Source organism: Lepidochelys kempii, chromosome 7 (assembly GCF_965140265.1).
Source record: "Lepidochelys kempii isolate rLepKem1 chromosome 7, rLepKem1.hap2, whole genome shotgun sequence".
NCBI classification, from domain to species: domain Eukaryota; kingdom Metazoa; phylum Chordata; order Testudines; family Cheloniidae; genus Lepidochelys; species Lepidochelys kempii.
The window spans coordinates 35103478-35127768 of NC_133262.1; the positions used below are offsets into that span (position 1 = coordinate 35103478).

The following is a 24291-nucleotide window of genomic DNA, read 5'->3' on the forward strand; positions in this document are numbered from 1 at the left end:
CCCCATTGGTCCTTTTGGTCAGGTGCCAACCAGGTTATTTGAGCTTCTTAACGCCTTACAGATAAGGAGGAATTCTAGGCTGCCCTTAGCTGTATGGTTATGAGAGAGGTACAGGATCAACTTGGGCAGCCAGCAGCAACAGGGGAAACATAAGAGACTGGAAAGTCGTTGAGATTCAGGGAGGAAAAAGCAGCAAAAGGAAAAGGAGATGGCACAAGAATCGTCAGTGTTGGCCATCTGGGATATTACCAGTAACCTAGTACTAAAGCAGTTCATCTGTCTTATCGAGACAAGTGCTTATCTAGTTGTTGTTGCACTCCGATGTTTGTATTATCATGCAAAAATTGCATGTACACTTAGTTACACAATAGCATACTATGAATTGGACATAAAATTACATCCTTATGTGTGTGTGTTAACTTTTATTTTATAATGTATTTATTAACATGTTAACCATTTGTCTTTAAATTTTCTAGGTGTTTTAATAGCTTGTTACTTAGTTTTTGCAACAAGAATGACTGCAGATCAAGCAATTCTTTTTGTTAGGGCAAAAAGGCCTAATTCTATTCAAACCAGAGGACAGTTAGTGTGTGTAAGAGAATTCACTCAATTTTTGATCCCTCTAAGAAATGTGTTTGCTTGCTGCGAGCCCAAAGCACATGCGGTTACTCTGTCCCAGTATCTGATCCGTCAGAGGCATCTGCTCCACGGTTATGAGAGTAGACATCTCAAGTATGTGCCAAAACTTATTCATCTAGTTTGCAAGCTGCTATTGGACTTGGCTGAAAACAGGCAAGTGATAGAGGAGGAATTGTTAGATATGCCAGATCTCTCTTCTGAAATTGAAGAGGCTGTTTCTCAGTTGGACTCTACACAGCTAGATAAAGAGTTAACAAGACAGAACAGTGACTCATCAGAGCCATTCGCCCACTCAGTAGTGGAAAATGTCACTTTTGAGACCCAGGATTCTGTTTTCTCCCATGAACACAAATATGATCCTCTTTGGAAGAGGCGGAATGTTGAATGCCTTCAGCCTTTGACTCATTCAAAAAGACGTCTAAGCTATAGTGACTCAGATTTAAGGAGAACTGCATTTCTCGTGGAACAAGGAGAAACTCCATGGACAGTGCCTGCACAAGTAGCACTCTTTGACAAACTTAAGCAGCGGAACACTAGGGAGCATTTTCTCTCTGCAGGCGTTCAAACTCCTCAGCTGGATTTAAACAAAGAGGCCTTAGTTCGTAGTACATTTATTTTCTGGAGTCAAGGTAAATTCAGTTTAAATGGACAAAACAGTTTCTATACAAGAAAATCTCCAAAAGAAGTGCAGCGTAGTAAAACATTTTCCTCAGGTTTTGAACGCGTACACAATGACAGGGAAGCAAGAACACCAAAACGTAGTTTTGCAAAGGAAATTGGCCACAGAAAGGAGCAAGAGACTAATGTGTATGGCAGAAGAATTTGTGCATCGGAGGACTCTGATAATTCTGCTTTAGAAGAAGAATCATCTATTGGATATGAAAGTCAAGATAGTAAAGATCTATTGGAAGCAGTTCCGTACATTGTTTTGCAATCAGAATTAAGTCTGGACGCACGAAGAATTTTGGCAGCTAAAGCCCTTGCAAATCTTAATGAATTTATGGAAGAGGAGGAAGTGAAACAGAAGGTAGAAATGTGGCAGGTATTACTTTTTCTAAAACATTATTCAATATTGTGTATGTATTACATGTATATTTAAAGTATAAACAGCAGCAAAAATCCTACTGCTAGCTTGTGAGAGAAGTCTCTGGCACCAATTATAAATTATACATATTAGACATGCTCTGATATTGAAATTGCCAGTCACCTAAATAAAAACGTCTTGTTGCAACGGAAATATTATATAATCAGAGGCCTGAGGTTTGACAAAACAATTAAAAAAAAAAAAAAAAAACCTAAGCAAAATTTCACTTTACTGTTAGCATCTAACAGAAAGGTAGACAATTTTTTCTGTTTGTGTTTATTCAGTCAATTTAAAATCAGTTGATAGCTATAGTCATAACATTGTTGGTAACATAAAAGTGCCTCAAGATTTTAGATTAGAGACAGGTCTGCAAGTTTTCTATCAGAGCTTTCTCACAGCTAGTCACAGGATTTTGTGTGTAAATGAATAAGATAATTTAGTAGAAATTTAACTGCTTAAAATCGTTAAAACCATATCCTCCTGAACACGTTTGACTTGAAATAGGAATCAAAAGCTGTTTCATAGAATCATAGAATATCAGGGTTGGAAGGGACCCCAGAAGGTCATCTAGTCCAACCCCCTGCTCAAAGCAGGACCAATTCCCAGTTAAATCATCCCAGCCAGGGCTTTGTCAAGCCTGACCTTAAAAACCTCTAAGGAAGGAGATTCTACCACCTCCCTAGGTAACGCATTCCAGTGTTTTACCACCCTCTTAGTGAAAAAGTTTTTCCTAATATCCAATCTAAACCTCCCCCACTGCAACTTGAGACCATTACTCCTCGTTCTGTCATCTGCTACCATTGAAAACAGTCTAGAGCCATCCTCTTTGGAACCCCCTTTCAGGTAGTTGAAAGCAGCTATCAAATCCCCCCTCATTCTTCTCTTCTGCAGGCTAAACAATCCCAGCTCCCTCAGCCTCTCCTCATAACTCATGTGTTCCAGTCCCCTAATCATTTTTGTTGCCCTTCGCTGGACTCTCTCCAATTTATCCACATCCTTCTTGAAGTGTGGGGCCCAAAACTGGACACAGTACTCCAGATGAGGCCTCACCAATGTCGAATAGAGGGGAACGATCACGTCCCTCGATCTGCTCGCTATGCCCCTACTTATACATCCCAAAATGCCATTGGCCTTCTTGGCAACAAGGGCACACTGCTGACTCATATCCAGCTTCTCGTCCACTGTCACCCCCAGGTCCTTTTCCGCAGAACTGCTGCCTAGCCATTCGGTCCCTAGTCTGTAGCTGTGCATTGGGTTCTTCCGTCCCAAGTGCAGGACCCTGCACTTATCCTTATTGAACCTCATCAGATTTCTTTTGGCCCAATCCTCCAATTTGTCTAGGTCCTTCTGTATCCTATCCTTCCCCTCCAGCGTATCTACCACTCCTCCCAGTTTAGTATCATCCGCAAATTTGCTGAGAGTTTCATGTGTTCCACATATAATTGGAGGGCACTGGACTGTACAATTCATGTTGCCCTTCTGATCTAAAAAGCCACTTTCATTGCAGCCGATTAACGTTGATAGTTTTGTAAAAGGGAGATATGATGGGGTGTGCATCCCATGACAGCCCTGATAGGGTTAATAAGGGTCTGAGAGGCCAGTTGGGTTACACAGCCTCACCTGCAAGAGGGAGGACCAGGATTAATTGAGTGAAGCCAAGCTGGGGAAGGGCTGGGATAGCACTTTGTAAACCCAGGAGGGATAGCAGAAGGGAGCTGCAGTCACTCCCTAGGATGAGGGAAGTTGTCAGGGACAAGGAGGAGTGTAAGCCCTGAGATTCTGCCCTGGCATAAGAAGTCTAGCAAGAGGCTAGAAGGGGGTGGAGTAGCACCAGGAGCAGAGTCGGCTCCCATGGTAAAACCAGAAGGGAAGGCAAAAGGCTGGGTAAGAGGGAGCCAGCAACTGGGTCAGGGACTGATTAGACCTAGATTGCTGGTTTTAGGGTTTCTCTGGGCTGGAATCTGGTGTAATGCATGGACCCTGCCAGCTGCTGGTATAGTGGCTCTTGAGCCCCAAGCTGGGGTTGGACACCGTCTTAAGAAGTGGTCCTGTTGGACTTCTTTAATTCTGGAAAGGGGTGGACTAAATGGTGACCTCGCTGGAGGGCCAACTTACCAGAATAAAGACTATTGCAGAGCGAACAGAAGGGGTGACCCAATGCTGGGAAAGTAGATCTCATAGTTCTAGGCAGGAGAAGGTACACTAGCAAAGAGTGGGAACCCCATTACAGGAGGAAATATATTCATGGGGCTGATAAATGTCTCCTTTGTGCATAAGTCTAACAAGTGCTGCTAAAAGCAAAGACAATCTTAGCAGAAGTAAATAGATGGTGCATTTTTATTTTTGTTAGAAAGAGCTGAATTCTCGAGATGGAGCTTGGGACAGAATTTGTGCCGAGAGAGATCCTTTTGTCCTTTGCAGCTTGATGTGGTCCTGGATAGAGCAACTAAAAGAACCTGTTATAACCAAAGAGGATATTGACATGATGTCAAAAAAATGCACAGAAACACCAGAAACTCTTAACTTACTAGAAAAGGTAAACACTGTATATGTCAATTCATTATTTTACTGAAAAGTACAGTTTATTAACTCAAGCTTTGCATCAGTGGCCCTTAAACAAGGAATTTACATTTTTAAAGGTAAATTGCAATGAAACAAATTTCAAGCTTCATAAAAATCAAATGAAAATGTATCTTGATAGTTCACAGTAAGTTTTAATCAATGCTTAGATGCTCTGGTGATGGGTCCTTTAGAAAAATCCAAGATAGATAAAATCTTAGAACTCTAGTCAATAGAAACTTGATTTCCATGTGCACTGGCTGGAGGTACCACAGCCTGCTGCACCTTGAAATTCAAAGAGACAAAAGGCAAGAAACACTTTCCCTTTAGCTTTCCCTAACACCAAATCTGGCAACAATGCTTAATATTGACCACATTATAGTCCTGTGGATCTTCAAAGTACTCTGCAAACATCTAATCCTGTAGCACTGAGAGGGTTGGTGCAGAGGGTATGAGTAACTGACAAATCCAAGTAGTAAATGCTTCAGTAGCCTGGCCAAGTTCCATTACCTAAATCAAAACTCTGGACTTCCATATTCTCAGATCATGATGGGGAATAAGTCATTCTGCTCTGAAACATTCGTATTATGTTTTCTATAAAGCAATAAATCCTTTTAGCTATTCTATCTTTTCAGAACATTTCCTTATAAAGAGAGTTTTTGTGTTCTAGAATTCTCAGTCACATGACAAATTTTCCAGTTCTTTGGATGTTCTTTTTGTTTCTGGATTATTTGTGTAGAAAGTAGGGCACATTCTAATACCCCCCTTTGCTCACAGTTCCACATTTCCTTGAGCAGCAGGTAGCGATTGCCTTCTCTGCAGTCCACTTCCATGACATTCAGCTTCTCTCAGTTCAGGGTTTTGAAATGTCATGCTTCTTCCTGAACTCAGTTCATCAGGGTTTTATTATTTTGGCTGAATAAAAGATAAAGTAACTGCTTGATACTTGAAGGTAAACTAATCATCAAAATTAATTATTTTATCTTGCCCATTTGTTGTTTATCTGCCTACATTTGTTGTTGTAATGTATGTTTGCCCTTAAAAGCTGCCTGCCCAAGTGGAGATTGTCTCCTTCAAGATTTGGTGGTGAGCCTAATGTGGAAGAGGAGATAAGCTGCCTTCAGAACACTATTTCCCTCATCCACCCAGACACTCTTTTTGGTACCCCACAGAGACCTTTCTGTGGGGTTGTGATCCACACTGGAAAGGGAGCTGGGCAGGCCAGGGGTGGGAGTGGGATGTTAATTGAGGAGAAAGGCTTAGGAGTATATACTTCCCTGAGCCCTATAGTCTTTCCTAGGAAAAGATAATACAATCTGGAGCTGTATAATTTTTTTGTGCCCTTTCACAATAGGGCTTCCCCCAGTCAGGGAGTGGAGTCTAAGTGGACAGCCGTGAGCAGGAGAGTCCATAGTACTATTGGATCTACTGCAGGGGTGGGGGGGAAGCCCGTGCATGGGTAGCCCTGACCTCCTAGAAGTTTCAGAAGATCCATGGGGTTTGTGTCATGAGGCTACCCACATTCTGCAGGAGAATTGTTGTAATAGTTGCACCTGCAAGTTTTACCCCAATTGTGAGCTCAGTTGTAAGAAGTGAGTGAAAGTTCATAAAATGTCACAATAACCTATAACAATAAATATTGATGGGGAAAAGGTACAAAAGGGAGACAGACTGAATTAGTCCAAACAAAAGGGCCTACCGAAACAACTCAAGAATTGTGTTAAGATCATACCTCATAAACAAGAGAAGTATGGAACCAGATATTAGTGAACCAAAATTGCTGGAAATTAGGCCTAATTTGGTGGACAAAAAAATAGGAGGATGGATTATTCTACTCATCACTCCCTTTTGGAGTCCTTAAAAAATTTTGAGGGAAAGTTGGGATGGACACAAATGCTGGATGACTGAAAGAGAAAGGAAAGGGAAGAGTGAGTTTCATCATGATGATGGCTGCCATTCCCACCCTCTCCTGAAACTCCAGGATCCAGTGTGACACCATTGTGCCTCCTTCATCCTAATCCTGAGAGATATTCTGATCATACTGGCCCAGAGAAAGGGAGACAGATGACATTGCCACCTCCACTAACTTTGGCTAAACCCCGAATGTTACCTGGGATGTGAAACTGTCAACCTCCCTCACTCCCATTGTGTGTCCTTTTCGTTCCCCTCCTTATTTCATCTCTCTCCTTTTTCTTTCTGTTTAATAAGAGCTGGGTTAGCTGGTCAAGACTGTATTTCACAACACTCCTGTAAGCCTCTGGCCAGAAAGAGGCAGCTAAAAGCAATTTCCTGAACATCCCAATGCTAGTACAAGTTTACCAGGTCTCAGAGGGCTGGAAAGGCCATTTTTTCCAGCAGTGAGATTACAAGCAAAAGTTGACACCAGAGACAGAAGCTGCATTTTCTATCTTTGCTGTTCTTCTCTCTTCCCTCTTGTGTGTGTTTGTCTTGTTTTGTTTTTTTAGAAAATGAAATCAGACTTTAACAGCAATAACAACAGTCCTAGCCCCTCTCAACTGACTTCTTCAGTTTTCTCCAAAAGGACAGTTACCATTTTTATCATCATCTTAAAGACTTTAAAATGGGTTTTTCTTTCTAAAGATTATCTACAGTTAAAGGGAACAAGAGAGGTCATTAAAATGAAAGCCTTAATACTTTACATTTCAAATGCTGTAACAGTTTTTCCTTTTTGTATCTTTAATGGTGTATTTGCCATGGTACTAAGCAGATTTAGGTCTCTGTATACCAAACCTTGCTTGAAACTGTTTAATATTGTACTGTTTCAGGGTATGTTGACACCTTTGGTCCATATTTTTAATCAAAATTAACACAACATAACCTCTCTTCCCATTATGATTGAACAATTATGTAAGAACTTTGCAGGAGAATCCTTGGGGAATTTATTCCCCTGGATTTTATTGCAAGAGGGGGTAATGTGATCTACAGTTCTTGGAGTACTTTTAACAATTATTTAAATGTTTTCCTTGAAAATCTTTCCTTTTTAATAACTTTATATTTCTTTTACCCACTAGGAACAATATCAGACTATTCTTTGTATTTTCCATTGTGTAGTGAATCTGCAGACAATACCAGCTGATGTGGAGGAAGCCTTACTTACCCGGGCCATTAAAGCTTTCACTAAGGCAAGTAGCAACTCGCCCATGAAATTGTGATTGTGTCGTAGATGAAATAATAGTCTTAGCCAAAAATTTTAGTAATTCATTAATAGTTATTATACTGACACTTCTCTGCTTCAAAGTACTAAATTTTTGTCATAGCAGTCCTCACCAAAGCACAGAAAAATACTCCACACAGGTCAACTGTGGGTGTTGAGTATTGTATGGAGTAAAAATAGTGCCTTCGAACTATTCTCTGGCTTCATTTTTATGTCTTGCTAGGCTGCTTCCACTGGGTAGAAGTTGAAGTTAGACTATTTCAAACTAGAAATAAAACACACACTTTTAACTGTGAGGATAATTAGCCTTCTTTTGTTTGAGTCTCCCCCAGTACCAAGGTGGAGGTTTACATGGCTAAGACTATCTCCGGGCTTTAAGATCTGCCCTGCTTTTGAGGCAGCTATATCTGTGAATGAGGGACAGGCTAAATATCTTTTTTGTTTAGGAGAGTCACATATTACAGACAAATGGTCAATTTGCAAATCCTTTTCTGAGCACATGTAGAGAGCTTATGTCATGTTTGATGCAAAAGTCAAATCAATGAAAAGCTTTTTGGACTCTGAAGGCTCTTCTTGAAAGCAAGCTGCTGCTTTAAAACCAGTTTTTAGTATTTCTGTTATCAGAAACGCTATTTTGGGACCTAACAGGACTTCTGGCTCTAAGAGCATGCTTCTCAGAAACATGCTGAGCCATATCTTCAGTTCTTTCTGTGTCATTCAGCAACTGCTGTTGCCCAAGGTAGGAAAGAGCAGAGATCTTCAGATGGTATTCAACTCTTCAGTATTGGCCAAGAGGAGACCTAAGATTCATCACACTGATGTCTTCAAACTGCCTCCTTTCAAAACTAATTGGTGCCACGAGTCTTCAAGGGCTGCGGAATATTACTTTGCTCCTTCAGTACCATGTTGTCTGTCTCTGGCAACCAATACCTCTTTCTTAGTATCAGCGTCATTGGTACCATATGCCACAGATTTTTTAATATTTCATATTAATAAGAATGTCCCATATATTGAGACTTCCATATTGATACTGTTTAGATTGGTTCTGCCCACGTTGGTACCAATTCCTCTCTTAATGCTGGCGGCTTTCACAAATTCTCCAACTCATAGTGATCGCTGCAGAACCACAGTCTCCTCACTTGGATATTTCTCGAGTGTCTACAGAATCTACATCCCTTCTGCTACTGGAACCAAAGGTACTGATTATGAAAACCTCCCTGTGACCATCATCTGCGGTACCAATATCTATTTCTCGGAGATTGGGATCTGTATCTCTGCAGCATGTTAAAACTACTCAGAGATCCATACCACTCTTGGAGGAGTTCTACTTCTCTGCATCTTTGTCTCATGACAGTAGAAGCCCTTCTTCTAGATTCTCTTCTCTTTTTCCTATGCTGGCTCCTGAATGAGACTCAAGAAGGAATCCTTCTCATTATAGATCCTATAATTCTGGTATTTCATCCCATATTGTGGCATTGTATGCTTTTCTTATATGGGATGCAGTCTTGGCCATAGTAGTCAGGGTGGAAGCATCACCATTTTCCTGCTTTTTGTTCATCCAGATCTAGGTCTAGAATTAGATCACCATCTCCTGAGGAACCATCTAAGATAGCCCAACCATGGAACCAGGAGCTTGTCTAGCAATTTGAACAAAAACCTCATACTGAGGAGTAAGATCTTACGGAGGAACATGGGTATCAACCGATTCCTTTGGCTATTCATCTTCCTCATCAGATGAAGCTGTAACACAATCTGTCTTTCCACACTCAATTTCAAGGTCTTTCCAACCTTCTTAAAGGGTATCAGAGATCTTAGATATTCCTCTAAGTTGTCCAGGAAAGGTTTCACAAGTTATCCAGCACTGTGCATCTGGTTTCCCAGGGTTGATTGGTATGGGAAAATGATGAGGCTGTTCTTGAGTCAGTTAAAGATATGTGGCAGGCTCTATTTCTATTTCTGCATCTATTTCAGTCACATCTAAAAGAGCAGATCTCAAATATCAGTTCCCCCAGGGGTTTGAATATTTCTTGACCCCTGGGTCTTTAGTAGTAGTAGTGCTCATGAAAACTCCAAGCAGCCTGGTCCTCCTAAATCTACATCTAGGGTTAAGGAGAGCATAAGCTCTCACAGTTGAATGAAAAACTTCTTCAGGACATCAGGGACAAATTGAAAGCAGTAGCTTTGGAAAGATGGCAGCTGACAAAAACTGCATTACAGGTGTCTTTGGATGCTTCTGACACTGCAGCTAGGACAGTGGCTACTGCAATAACTATATGCAGAACATCCTGGCTGCAATAGTAAGGAATTCCAAAAGAGGTTCGCACCATAAGAACAGCCATACTGGGTCAGACCAATGGTCCATCTGGCTCAGTACCAGATGCTTCAGAGGGAAGGAACACAACAGAGCAGTTTTGAGTGATTGGTCCCATGTTGTTCAATCCCAGCTTCTGGGAGTTGGAAGTTTAGGGACACTCAGAGAATTGGGTGATTGAGGACCTTCCTTTTGAGGGCCATGATCTTTCCATCTTGAAATCCGATTAGGTGCTTCATGCACTGAAGAACTTGAGAGCAACCTTTTGGTCTTTTGGCCTCTGTATTGCATACCAGAGGAAAAAGCAAACGAAACCTCTGACCTTCTCAAAACAGAGACTTCCATCTTCATATTCATACTGACAAAGAACTTCTGAATTGTACAAGAAAAAAAACTCTTTTAAGAAGAGATGAACTATCCATCTACTGTTAATGTGCAATTATTGATCATAGGACCAAAGGCTGCAGATTTGATGCCAGGGTCAAGAGTTGTGGGCTAGTTTTTGAGGATCTATGCCCTTTCTCCCCGCTCTTTGGCAATTGCCTTGTTTGCAGATGCATGGGCTGCAATTTCTACAAACCAATGGGTCTTAGAAGTTATAGAGCAAGAGTATTCAATTCAGCACCAATCTATGCCAACTCTGCACCCTCTTCCATGTCTCATTTCAGGGACACTTAACAAAATGGTCAGGTGCAGGAGGAGATACTCTTCAGGGTGTGATTGAGATGATGCCTTTAGAGTTGTGTGGCAAGGGCTTCTATTCCCACTGCTTCCTCATTACAACAAAGAAAGGAGGGTGGTATTCTATATTAGATCTCAGAGGACCCAACAAACTCATCTAGAGCTTCAAATCTCAGAGGACCACCTTTTTCTTCAGTAATTCCTTTTTCTAGATCCCATGAACTGGTTTGCAACTCCTGACTTGCAAGATGCTTACTTCCATGTGGCAATCCATCCAGCTCTCAGGAAGCTTCTTCATTTCATGGTCAGTGGACATTATTGCCAGTTCAGAGTCCTCCCTTTCAGTCTCTCAACAGCTCTGAGTATGTTTGCCAAATGCCTTTCAGTTGGAGCAGCTGTGCAGAGGAGGCAAGGCATTCACATGTATCCCTATCTCATTGACTTTTTATGGCTTTTGGTAGCAAATCTAAAGGTCATGCTGTTTCCTCTGAGGCTCTTGAAGTGGGTTTCAGACTATATGAAGATATCCTATGCATTGAATAAACTACCCCTTCCTCCTAGAGTTAGGGCATACTTTATTAGAGCTGTAACTTGTTTCAGGGGGAATCCCTATTTCTGAGATTTGTAGGGCAGCTACTTAGAGTTCTTTTCCTACATTTACCAATCAATACTTCGTTGTGGTAGCCTCTAGATCAGATACTCAATTTAACAAGGCTATGCTACAGCTATTTTAATTAGGACTCCTATCACTCAGCTCCTTGAGAGGTAGCTGTTAGCCAATCATCTACAGTGGGAACTATGTGGACAAATGCTTGAAGAAAGAGGTTACTTAACTGACAGTAACTGGAGTTTAAAGTGCTTTTCCCCCCCATGGATCCCACAACCCACCCACTTTCCCCTAGCTACAGAGTTCTTTACTGGATAGTCTATATTAGTGAAGGAACTGAGTGGTGGTTGGCGCTGCTTTGCTCTTTATACTCTTAGAGGGGCACAAGTGAAACTGCTGGCTGAAAGATTCTTGACTTGCATGCATGGGGCATGCAAACCTACACTGGGATCTGTACAGACAAAAGCATTGTAAATTTCATTTACTGTAATGTAAGTCACCTCTCGTGTTTTGGTAGGTCTCAAGCAAAAACCAGGCAGAATATTCATTTTCTGCTCATACTTTTTCCTTGGGCATATTTCAGCCTCCCTTAGGGGAAGTTAAACTTCACTTATTAGGCTGGCATCACTGTCTGATTTGGTTTGGATTCTTCCCCCTCTCCCCCCCCCCCCCAGTTAAGTCTTCCCTACTCAGTAATTAGGATTAACATTGTCCTCAACTTTATCTAAACTAACTAAGATGCTTTTATCCGGCCCATGACCTAGTGATTATGGAAGAGTTGTCTATGTTGTTCCTGTCATCAAATAAGGCCGTGCCTGCAAATTTTCTAATTATCTCTGAAGGAATATTTGGTAATATTGTAGTTTTACAAATGAAGGTCATTTGCACTAACTATAGAAACTATAGCCCCAGCTCATTTGCACTAACTATAGAAACACAGAGCCTCAGTGTGTATAATGTATAGAACAGAAACTTGTTCTGGTCAGATCAAAATATGGTTTAGGTGAAATAAGATTAGAAAAGGAGTAACAATGTACATTTGTTATGCCCACACACCATGAACAGTAAAGCTAGTAGTGTGCAGAGAACTCTGCATTTACTGGGTCAGATCCTCAGCTGGGGTAACTTGATGTAGCTCCATTGTCAAATACTGGTTATTTTTTGTAGGGCCCATCCTTCCTATGCAAGTTACCATGGAGGGCAGAGGAAACATGTGCTACATGTGAAATCTATAACTATTACTGTTTTGTCCCCCTGGCCAGGAACTAAGGCTTCCACACCATTACCTGTAGATCATACAAGTACTGTGCACGTGGATTTATCTTGTCTCCAATCTGCCTCCCAGATTCACCATTTTCAACTAGTCCCTGGATAGTGTGGTTTCATAACCCATGCTCTCAAGCACTCCATGTGCTGCAACTGCCTTCTGAATTCCCCTCTCATGAAGGAGAAAGTAGTGCCAATTAATAGAACCTCAAATTGTATTTGTTTGTGCAATGTTCTCTTGCAGGTTTGGGTGGAGTGAAAGAATCCAGAGCCTAACAATTTCTCCCAATCTTCCTTGTCCATGGAACTAGAATTCTGTTGGGTAGGGACACAAACGGGAACATGTAGCAGAAGTGAAGTCCCCTCCTGTGTTCCATGGATGCATGGTCTCCATCCACATACACAGGTGGTGGGGAGAATGGGATATATACATATAAACAAGTGATTATAAAAGCAGACGTAAAGGTTTGGAAGGGTTAAATTTAGTCATATGGTGGGTTCTCGTGATGGTGAACTCAGCATCCTTCCTCTGATAAAGTATCTGAAATAATTTGAAAAGAAGGATCATATCTAACGCACAGCCACTCTTCAGCTAGTAGCCATTCAGACTGTAGACATGAGCATGACCTCTCTCCTCCTAACTCTTTTATTTCTAACTGCCATTTTGTTTTAACCTGTCAGTAGATAGAACCCTGCTGTAGTTGTTCAGACCTGTAGTGATTTATGAAAAATACCTATTTCCTGGCTTAAAATAAGTATATGAAAATGACAGGTTTCAGAGTAACAGCCGTGTTAGTCTGTATTCGCAAAAAGAAGAGGAGTACTTCTGGCACCTTAGAGACTAACCAATTTATTTGAGCATGAGCTTTCGTGAGCTACAGCTCTACAGCTCACTTCATCGGATGAAGTGAGCTGTAGCTCACGAAAGCTCATGCTCAAATAAATTGGTTAGTCTCTAAGGTGCCACAAGTACTCCTTTTCTTTATATGAAAATGCATCTGGTACTTGGAATTTTAAAATATGTATTATTTAGTATTTTCTGTCTTATTGTGCCATGTCATACAGTACTGTAAAACATTCAAATTAATTTTTCCCTTTTCCCAGACGAGTTTGGATTCTGAAAATGGACCACAGGTTTACAATACTCTGAGAAAAGTATTTAAACAAACACTGGAAGCAAAAAGAAAGGAGGCCAAAAATGAAACAGATAACCCCTCTTGATGTTTACACAGTTATGCTGGGGACTTCAATGATCCTGTCAAATTAACTTTCATTTACCAGCTACAGTATTTTGTGCTAATTGGCATGTATTGACCAAATTTTAGTTTTAGTTAAAGAACTTTTTTTTTTTAAAAAAGGGAGCTGTAGTGAGCCTTATTCCATTTACAGATGTAAAAGTTGATATTTTAATGAGCTGCTACTGTGTGATTGTACTGTAGCATTTGGTTTGAAGCAATATGCTTTTATATTGTGAACTCTGTTTTAAAACTATATTTATTGATTTAGAAGTCTCATCAATAAGCTATATTTTTTTATGTTAAACAATTGCCACAATGTCAGTGCCATGTTATACAATGATTTAATGTATTAATATTTATGTATTAATGTTTACATTAATGATATTTCATTTTACTTTACAGTGAATAAATACTGACAACATTCTGATGTATTTATTGGGTTCTTTGGAAATCTTAAAATAAGATTAGTTGTAGTAGTAAACAAACTTGTAGAAAAAAAATCCTTTATATATAGGCTATAGTAAATCACCACATGTCTTAATGTTGCTTTCTTATGTGTCTAAAAAAAAAATGCTAACAAGCATTTAACTTTTCAGTGTATGTTGCTTATTTACCACTTTTATATATTTTTAGGTATTTTAATAGAAAAGGTTTCTGAAATTTTATTTTTAAAGGAAAGTTGATTGTATGTTAACATGCTTGAAAGGACAGAGTAATCTTTTCCAACTGGCTAAAGAAACCTACAGATATTTACCTCATTTGAAAAGTTATTTAAATTTGAAACCTTATCCAAAGGCCTCATTTTTTACTCACGCTGAGTCATAACTTACATGAGTAACCTATAAAAATTAAACCAATGAAAATCTTAAATGTAAAAAGTGTGTTGCAGATGCTAAAGTACTGTGTTGCTTTTTTGTATCTTTGAATGAGATGTCATTTTCTATTTATTTAATTAAAGACATCTGTGTATACTCAAAGAACAATTTCTGTTTATGGATTAGGATTCAGGTTGGTTCCCCAATTTTCAGGGTTACAGCTCATAATGTAAGATAACCTTAAAAAAACTCTTTCTTGTTCTAAAATATTGAGCTGTACAACACCATCAGTGACTGCATATATTCAGTTAAAAATAGGACTGTTTGCTATGTTAATAATTTATAAATGCTAACTGCATAACTCCATAAACCAAATTCAGAGCCAAGCAAATCAGTTCCTGCCTTTACAGAATGATCTTAAAATGTGTACATGACGTGGAAGTAAAATACTGTATATGAATCGCACCCAAAAACTTTGTAAACTAAAACTCTAGAAAATCACCAGTCAAGGCAATACTTAACATCCAGATTAACCTCAATTCACATGCCTTTATCATCCATATATAATACCCAAGTGCATTCACAGGTTTCACAGTTCCACAAGAAATTCTTTTCAACTTCCAGAATTCAAAAACTTATAAAGTTCAGATCCAATTCCTCAGTATCACATGCCTAGCCTTCATTCCAAACAATGGTTTAGGTTGTAGTAACAAATTAGTTATTTAAACTTAAATGTCTATTCATTTTAAGTTTAAATAAGTCTATTAAACTTATGTTCATTGGTATTAAACTTACGTTCATTAGTATCAGAGGGGTAGCCGTGTTAGTCTGTATCCACAAAAATAACGAGGAGTCCGGTGGCACCTTTAAGATACCACCGGACTCCTTGTTGTTTTTACATTCATTAGCTATATTAACCTTTCTGAGATTGATGTTAAGTTTAGGCCCATGTTTGAGGAACCAGATGTCTGCACTGTGATTGGTTGTATGGTGGATGCAGGCTTGCTGGCCACACCCAGAGGATGGTTGGAGGAGTGTGGCTAATTACCACTGTGCCCCCTACCGAAGACCCCAGGAGTGAATTGTGGGAGCACTGGGTGGAGGAAGTGTAACTATGGTTATTAGCTGAAAGCCCATGGCAGAAATGGAAGAGATGAGATGGAAGAGAGGACAAATTTGGGGGGTAGTAGGGTTCTATTTGGGGACATGGGGGAGAGGGAATCATACAGGAGCAGAAATCTGATGGAACAAGAGGGAGGACAGGTGTTGGGAAGCAGGGCTCAGTCAGTTGGCACAGGGGAAGAAAGGAAAGGTGCGTTAGCAATGTGGCATCACGGGGTAGCTGATGAGGGAGCATTAGGGCCCATACCATGAACACAGTAAGAGTGACACTGTGTCAGGGTAGGATGCGCAGCGAGCAGGGCTCTGGTAGGTGAACATTTGGGTTGAGGGGAGCATAGTTCTGGAGAGAGAGAGGGCATACTGTGCACCAGCACAAGCCCATGCAAATCTCAGGCTGAGCAAAGACAAGCGGGTTACATTTCTAAATGTTTACCTGTATGAAAATGTGTACTTGCCCTGAACTTTATGTGGACTCTGCTGTTGGGGAGAAGGGAGGCAGGCAGAAATTAGGGGTGGGAACGTGATACAGTAGGAATAATGGGGAAAAGGGCATCTGCAGATGTACAGTGGCAGAGATTGAGGTGAGGGGGTGTAGGCTGTAGAAGAGTTGAGGTTATCTGGTTGTGCATTGGAGATTATGAAGTAGCAGAATGTGGGGGGAAGGCTTGGGACAGTGGTGGGATTTGAGGAGAGCCAGGGGTCATGAGTTAATAGGAGCACAGCTAGTTCACTGACCAAAGCTCTGGTTCTGAGCTAGGCAGCGAGCCAGCCCTAGAAGAGAACTGTTAAGAGGCTTCTGGAGCTGAGCTGCAGGGGTTGTCAGCTAATTAGCCCAGGAGCAGCTCAAGGCCAGCACTGCATCTCCTGTTCTAATACTGGGCCATCCTCAATCCTATCCCTTTCCCTGTTGGCTTCAAGGAGGCAGCAGAATCATGCAGCATTTTCTAAAAGGTTGATTTATTGACCATTTTACAACCCATTTTGCAGAACCCAATTTCAGTACCTACCTTGAGGTGAAGCTTTGTGGTGATAGGAGATTTTGTTGGTCAGATGGATGGAAACAAACATGAGATAGTTAGCAAAATATATTAAAATGAGCTAATTTTTAGGTCCTTAATTTTCAGAACTGATCAGAGTTGCCAATAAGACAACAGTGAAAACATAGGAAGTATAACCCTTCTACTAGCAATGAGGCAGCAATGAGGGCCAGGTTCAAATAGCTAGGAGTCCTTCGTAAAATGAACAAACACCACCATCTTGAGTCCTTACCCACAATTTTTAGAATCACTAACTGCCTTCCCTCTGTGCTCTTCACAGACAGTACTTCCCCATTTACAAGCACTGAGTCTAAGATGAAACAAGGAAAATGTTATTAGTGGGAAAGGGGACACAGCATCAACTTGAGAAAACACAGCAACACTACATGTAACTAAATGACAAATCAAGCACTTCCCAATGGTAACTGTGGCAATAGTCCATTAACTCTGCCTATTGGACACTCACACTGGGTGAGCAAAGATGACCAACTAACTTTTACACCATCTGTTAAATGCCACTCATGGTTTGGTGTCAGTGGATATCATAGTTGCAGAGTCTTGAGGTGCATCTGAACGGACTTGTCTTCAGTCTCTTGGGAAGTGCTGCCTGGTTCTGAGGTTCCCCCACCTAACCCACATAGACTTATTTCAGTTTTAGTTAGTGGTGGGTTGAAGGGACCTCACTGGAGTTCAAAAAGCCTTCTCTAACTTGTACTTGGTCAAGGAGCCACCTTTACATTATCTCTAGTTGCAAAGCTTTCTGTAACAGCTCTTGTAGTGAAATCCTCAGTCTATAGCATGTCTTACCGGAAAAATCCCTCTCCAAAACCAGAATTCTTTAGAAAGAAAAAGCAGGAGCACATAGGACCTCTGAACAGAAGAATTGCGCATGGCTAAGCTCTTTGTTCCCCCAACTTAAATAATAACAACAATAATAATTCTTTTTTAAAAAGATTTCTCTTATTTTCCCTCTGAACTCAGTTCCATTACCCTAACAATTCTGACTTTGTAGTGATGGTCACTCTCAAAATGTTACTAAAGGAATTCTGGGTAGAAACCATATGCAAATGAAGGTCTTGCTTTGTTGCTATCCTTCCTTCTGTTCACTAGCAGATAGTGCAGAGACTGGCTTATTCCAACACCAGGCCACAAGGCTTACAAAAGCATGTGTGTGTGTTTGGGGGAGTGGGGGCGCTTATTTACAAGGTAGCTTGAAATATGAGGTGTGATCAGACCCTAGCTGGCTGCAACACTCCATAATGCAGTGGAAGTGCCTGCTGTGTGGGAGAGGGTTAGGGCTTGCAAAGTTGTGATTTTAAAACTAGCTACTAGGAAATCTCCTGGCCCCAGCCAGCCAACGACATCTTTTTAGTTTTTGCCTGTGTGATAAAGGAGATAGATGCTGGCTTTTTAAACCATATAGCAGTGTGGGCCCCTTTGGGGTCTCACTCCCCAGGGGACACGTGCAGGAAAGCAGGCACATGCTACCCTGCTTCGCTTTGAAGTGCCCACAGCTCAGAGTGCCCCAAAATGCACGGCAGGGCCGGAGTCAGTGAGGGAAGTTGCCTAAGCCCTACCCAGCGTGGACCTTCCCAGCAGCCTGGGAAGCCTGGTGGTGAAGGACCACCCACTCTCCCTTGAGTCCTGGGTTGAGGGTGGGGAAATTTGAAGACCCTGAGAGGTGGTTGAGCTGGGCATCTCCCTCCCCTCTCCTGGCTGCCAGGGGTGTGTGTGTGTGCAAGCCCCTAATGGCTCCCTCATCCCTGGTGAGGGGTTGAAGAGGAGGGGCCCAAAGTATCAAGCAACCAGTATGTAGCCATGAATACGAGACTACAAATAGGTACAAGGGAGACCAAAGTGCATTGGTTTTGGTTGCTGGGAGCTTTTGTACTCATCTGTTGGCTTTGGGCACTGAGGTGCAGAGCAGCGGGGTGGGGGGAGGGTGTGAGATTTGGGTTTCTGGGAGTGTCTGGCATGCATGGTGCAGTTGAATTTGTTTTGGTTGCCTGGAATGAGCTGGAGGGCGGGAGGGGAGTATTGACTAGTTTATGGTGTCTGGGGTGCATTGTGGGAGGAAGAAGTAGAATTGCTTTCAGTCACCAGGGTTCCTGGGAGCTGATGGGATTTTTGAGTGCTGGTGTGTATTGGGGGCAAGAGGTGTGGCGGGAGGTGAATGGGTTTGGGTTGCTGGGATGCATTGACAAGAGATGATGAATTGATTTAGTCACTGAGGTGCATGCGGGGGCGCTGAATTGCTCTTGGTCGCAAAGGGTGCAGAGAGGAGAGCGGTTGAATTGGTTTTGGTTCCTGGGATGCACTGACATGATTTGGTCGCTGAGGTGCACTGTGGGAGGAGCTGAGATGATTTTGGTTGAGGGGAAGATTGTGGGCGGGGCGGGGGGCAGAGCTGAGGTGATTTTGGCCACTGGGGTGCAACCGTGTGGGGGAGCTGAGGTGATTTTGGTCATTGGGGAGGGAGGTTGAATTGGTTTGGGTGTCTGGTGGAGGAGCTTCCAGGAGACTTTTCACAGTCTCCCTTTTCTCATGCTAGTGTGCTGGGAGATACTTAACACACGCTTTTTCCTCCATCTCAGTGTGCCTGCTGGGAAGTTCTTCATGCCCTGCAGCACTTAGGGAGGGATAGGGAATGTGATAGTGTTCTCTAGCAAAGATGTGTGTGCTTGGTGTGAATGAGGATTAGAGAGATCCAGCCAAACCAAGTAGTCTCTGACAAGACAGCTGGGATTCTGTACAGGAGTTGATATGCCTGAGAAAGCTAGAACTGACACATGCAGATGTCATGGTCATAAAGCAGACCATCCATCTTTAAACTTTGTGTGTGTTTGAGGCCTGTATTGATGGTTATATTCCTGGTTGGAGAAGGGGAGAAAAATAGTTACTGTTGCCCTCCTGCGAGATGCTTTTCTTGTTTGGTGTAGAACCACTGATTCTTAATAACTATCACATACTATAGCAATTTAGGATGTGGAGGAGAAAGAGGCAGAAAAATATTTAGATTTCAATTTCCCAATTTATTTTATATATGGATTTTCAGTATGGGGGAACGGTGCTGTTGGAGCTGATTTCCTTTAGGAAGGCAGCTTGTAAAAACCTACATTGGAACTTGGCTAAGACACCTGAGCTAACACCCCTGCACTTGAGAAAAAGTACAAAATGGATCATTCAGGAGCACAAGTGATGAGCCTTTACTTGTGAAGAAGGCAGCAAAAGCGATCTTCATTTGGACAACACGTTTCCCTTGCTACTTCCTTTATTCAGCTCCACGTGTCTCTCGGGAACAGAGTGCTGCTCTAGGGAATATTGTTGAATTTTTACACTAGTCTTTTTCTGGCTGTCCACCCCCCTACCTACAAAATAGCATGTGAACGCAGAGCTGAGCCTGCACTATGCCTCAGATATGAAGCCTGCTTGTTCGCACCCTGGACCTGTCAAAATGCTACGTGTATGTCTATGTGCCTCTTGGGCAGGGGGAAGAATGAGTTTGCTTAGGTCTCATGTATGATTTTGAGGTACGTTGTGAGATTTAGTTAGCTGACGTTTCTGAAGCACTTTGAAGATGAAACATTGTTCTTCTTCAAGTGCTTGCTCATATCAATTCCAGTGAGGTGTGTGCACACGCCGCGTGCATGGCTGTCGGAAACGTTTCCCGAGCAGCTACCCGTTGGGCTGGCTGTGGAGTCCCTGGAGTGGCGCCGGTATGGCGCACTATATATATGACCCTGCCGGCCCAACCCCCCTTCAGTTCCTTCTTACCACCAGTGACGGTTGTTGAAACAGTGGTCTCTTGCTCACAAGTGCTCCACTAATCCCTAGCTCTTCTGCTTAGCTTTGTATATAGTTACCCATTGTTAGTTAATCATTCTCTTCTAGCTGGTAATTGTAGTCTTTAGTGATTGGGTTTTTTCCCCCTTCAACGAGTGCCCTGTGGGGCTCCGGGGCATGCCGTCCCAGGGCTTCAAACCCTGTAGCTCCTGTGCCAAGCCTATGCCCACGGGTGATCCCCATGACTCCTGTCTCTGGTGTCTGGGAGAAGCCCATCAGGCAGATAAATGCAAGATCTGCAAGGCCTTCAAGCCTCGCACTAGAAAGGAGAGGGACATTCATCTAAAACAATTCCTCATGGAGTCTTTCCTCCATCCGCAGCAGGACCCGGCCCCGAGCACCTCGGTGTGGAGTCCTCCTCCAGTGGTGCTGTCCGTGGCACCGAAAACGGACTGCGCACACCCTCCCAGGGGTTGGTGGTCTCCCGGGGCCCAGAAGCGATCCCCTCGGCACTGCTCCGATTTGCTGGTTGTCTGCAAGAAGTAGGCCAATGACAAGCCTCCACAATGGCCTGTTACGGAAACCTCAGCCTCGGCAGGGCATGCTGAGGAGTATGGGCCTACAGCTGACAGACCCTCTGGTTGGGCTTAACCTCCACGGGCCCCCGTCTTCTCAGGAAGCCCACACTCCTGGGCTCCCCGCAGCTGCAGGTGGAAGAGGTCACGCTACCCTCCACACCGGACACTTTTGAGGCCGCTACAGGGCTCATGGAAATGATGGCACCCAAGTCTCCAGTCTCAAGGCCTCCACTACCCCAAGGCCTGGCAACTTCAAGAGGCAAACTGGCTATGTTCGGGCCATCTGCCCCCCGACCAGGATCTCCGTATCACTTGGGGTCTCGACGCCACTCTGAGTCCTGTCACCGTACATATGCCCCCACGTCGGTCTGACTCGCGGCACCGGTCCGACTCGCAGCACTGGTCTCTCAGCCCCGACCCTCAGAGCCGTTCCCACTCGAGGTGGTCATCGGCTGATAGGTCCTGGTCCCGCTCGAGGTCCAGATCCCAATCTGTGACCTGGCAGCACCGCTCGCATCAACCTCGGGCTGTACTTCCCAGTCATCGCTCGACGGACCAGCACTGCTGTATGCAGCAGTACCGCTCTGCGTCGCAGCACCGCACCCCATCTAGGCACTGCTCTCCAACGCGGCACCACGCCCCGGCACAGCACCACTCCCGCTCGTGGCAATGTTCCAGATCCCATTCCGGACAATGGTCCCCCCTTTGGCAAGGTCCTCGATTGCAGTACTGCTCTACATGGCAGCACCGCTCTCCACCAAGGCAGAGCTCCACCTTGCGGCGCTGATCGACCTCCCGGCACCGCTCTGCATCTCGCCGCCATTCCCCACAGTACCACCGGTCACCGTCTGGCCCTCATTATTCCCCACAGCACTCATCCCGTTCGTTTGAGGAGGAGGAGGCCTCCGTGGGGCAGTCCTGCGCCGCCACCACCCCCTGGCCGTCCCGTGAAGGTCAGCTTCCTTCAGGTCAGGCATAGCAACAGGGGCATTGGAAGTGCCTAGATCTGGGCCAGGAAGTCTTAGACAGGATGCTTCAGTGCCCCACTGGCAACGTCAGTGGCAATTCTGGACCCCTTGGGCGTACCATCAGGCCCAAGGTGCCCCCCCCCCCGAAGTTCCCCCACCATCCCGTTCGGGGTCTCACCTCCCCGAGGCAGCCATCAGCCACCCACCTCAGGATCCCTTGCAAAACCCAGATCCAACCCCACCTCTCGTGGAGGCTACACCCGGGGCTTGGGAGAATCCGATCCCGGAGGATCCGGAGGCTTCCATGTGGCGGTGGCGTCTTCCTTGTCCTCCCCTGACGAGGTGGTGGCGGGTTCCTCCACATCCTCGTCCACCACCCATGAACTACAGGGCCCTGCAGGAGCTCCTTCAAAGGGTGGCCCTAAATATGAACCTCCAGGTGGAGGAGATGGTAGAGGACAAGGACCCTGTGGTGGACATCCTGGCCCCAGAGGGTCCCTCAAGGGTGGCCTTACCCATGCTAAAGACTATCCTGTCTAATGCCAAAACTATTTGGCAAGTGCCTGCCTCCATTCCCCCTACAGCCAAAGGGGCTGAACGGAAGTACTTTGTCCCTACTAACAGGTACGAATATCTTTTCACTCACCCCCCTCCGTGTTCCCTTGTTGCGGATGCAGTGAACGATAAAGAGAGGCAGGGTCAGCAGGGGCCCACACCCAAATCAAGAGATGCTAAACACCTTGATTTGTTTGGGAGAAAGGTTTATTCATCGGAGGGCCTTTCTCTCTGGATCGCTAACCAGCTCGCAATCCTGAGCCGGTACAGTTATAACTCATGGTCTGTGGTTCAAAAGTTTAAAGAGCTCCTCCCGTCCGAGTCCAGGTCTGAACTGGGGGCCATCGCTGAGGAGGGTAGAATTGTAGCCCGGACTTCCCTCCAGGGTTCTTTGGATGCCGCAGACTCTGCAGCGTGTACCCTGGCATTGGGTATCGCAATGAGGCGAAATGCCTGGCTCCAGTCTTCAGGTCTCCCCCCAGAAGTTCAGCAAACAATTCAGGACCTCCCGTTTGACGGCCAGAGCCTGTTCGCTGAGCAGACAAACTCTAGACTGTAACACCATTAAGTCCCTCAGCATACATACCCCGGTAACCCAAAGGAAGCCTTTGAAAGCACAGACCACCCAGCAGTGGTCTTTTTCCCCCCTAGTCTCAGGCAGGACTTCTCCCGCAGGAGGAATAGATATAGTTGGCATATAGTCCCTGCGCTATCAGCATCTCACTCATTTTTAAGTTATTTGAGAAAATAATACAAAGAAGAGTCTATATAGAGCTACTGCTGCCTATTGTATTTAAACACCTGAATCTTCTTCAGGCACCAGCCTGTTTTCTTACTGATGTGATGGGCACTGGCCTGCATGTTATCCCCAGGCTCAAGGATAATCTGATGAACACATGAACCTGGCCTGTAATGCAATCAGGAGATAGCTGTTTTATTCCATTAAGCTCTTACCATCAATGTTCTGTCTTTTGAAACTGGAAGGAATGTCCCCAACACCCTCCTGCTGAAATGCAACAGATTAGATGGAGGAATCCCATGAGCTGGACTCTCCAAACAACAAAACTGAATACAAATAATAATTATTGGACTGGGCTTTACCCATTGAAAACTGCATGAATTAAGTCAGTGGTTCTCAACCAGGGGACTGGGGCCCCCTGGGGAGGCTACAAGCAGGTTTCAGGGGTCTGCCAAAATAAACCAGAGCGTAGGGCTTGCATTAGACTCACTGGGGCCCAGGGCAGAAAGCCAAATCCTGAGCCCCGCTCCTTGAGGCTGAAGTCAGAGTCCCTCCTCCCCAGGATGAAACTGAAGCCTGAGCAACTTTGCTTTGTTGGGCCTGCATTAGACTCACTGGGGCCCTGGGCAACTGCTGTGCTTGCTACCCCCCAATGCCTGCCCTGGCTTTTAATCTACTGAAAGACCATTGTGGCACGAGTGGGCTGTGGAGTTCTTACTGCATGTTGAGGGGGAATGGGGGAGGAGGAGATGACTCACAAGGACAAAGATTGAGAATCCCTGAATTTTATGGTAGAGACTTAAACTTCTGTCTTTAAGGTCTTAAACTCATAGACTTTAAGGTCAGAAGGGACCATCATAATCATCTAATCTGACCTCCTGCACATTGTAGGCCACAGAACCTCACCCATCCACTCCTGTAAATTGACTCCTAACCTCCTTTCTTATAACAAAGGAAACAAACTCCACTTGGAAGCAGAATCCTTCTGTGTATGCCCCCAAAACCCTGCCTCTTAAATTCCCACATGCCAGAAGTGGAGAGATGCCTTTACCTACAATGTGAAGATAGAGGACAGAGGCTATTTCTGCCAATGTTGTGGGCCTGAATCCTGAAAGTGGCAGATCCTAGGACAGA

The 24291-nt window shown here is 43.9% G+C and overlaps 1 protein-coding gene across 4 annotated transcripts in view; it reads left to right on the top strand.

Annotated features, from left to right (window-relative positions):
* PTPDC1 (protein tyrosine phosphatase domain containing 1) overlaps positions 1 to 13882 on the top strand; it is a 50734-nt gene extending 36852 nt beyond the window's left edge. For 3 of the 4 annotated variants that reach the window (XM_073352173.1, XM_073352175.1, XM_073352172.1), the window contains 4 exons: positions 477 to 1681; positions 4074 to 4259; positions 7315 to 7425; positions 13427 to 13882. In XM_073352173.1, coding sequence (XP_073208274.1) covers positions 477 to 1681; positions 4074 to 4259; positions 7315 to 7425; positions 13427 to 13543 — 1619 coding nt within the window. In that variant the 3' untranslated portion in view covers positions 13544 to 13882. The remainder of the gene's footprint in view (positions 1 to 476; positions 1682 to 4073; positions 4260 to 7314; positions 7426 to 13426) is intronic. The other variant, XM_073352176.1, reaches the window with a different exon arrangement.
* The last annotated feature ends 10409 nt before the right edge of the window (positions 13883 to 24291 follow it).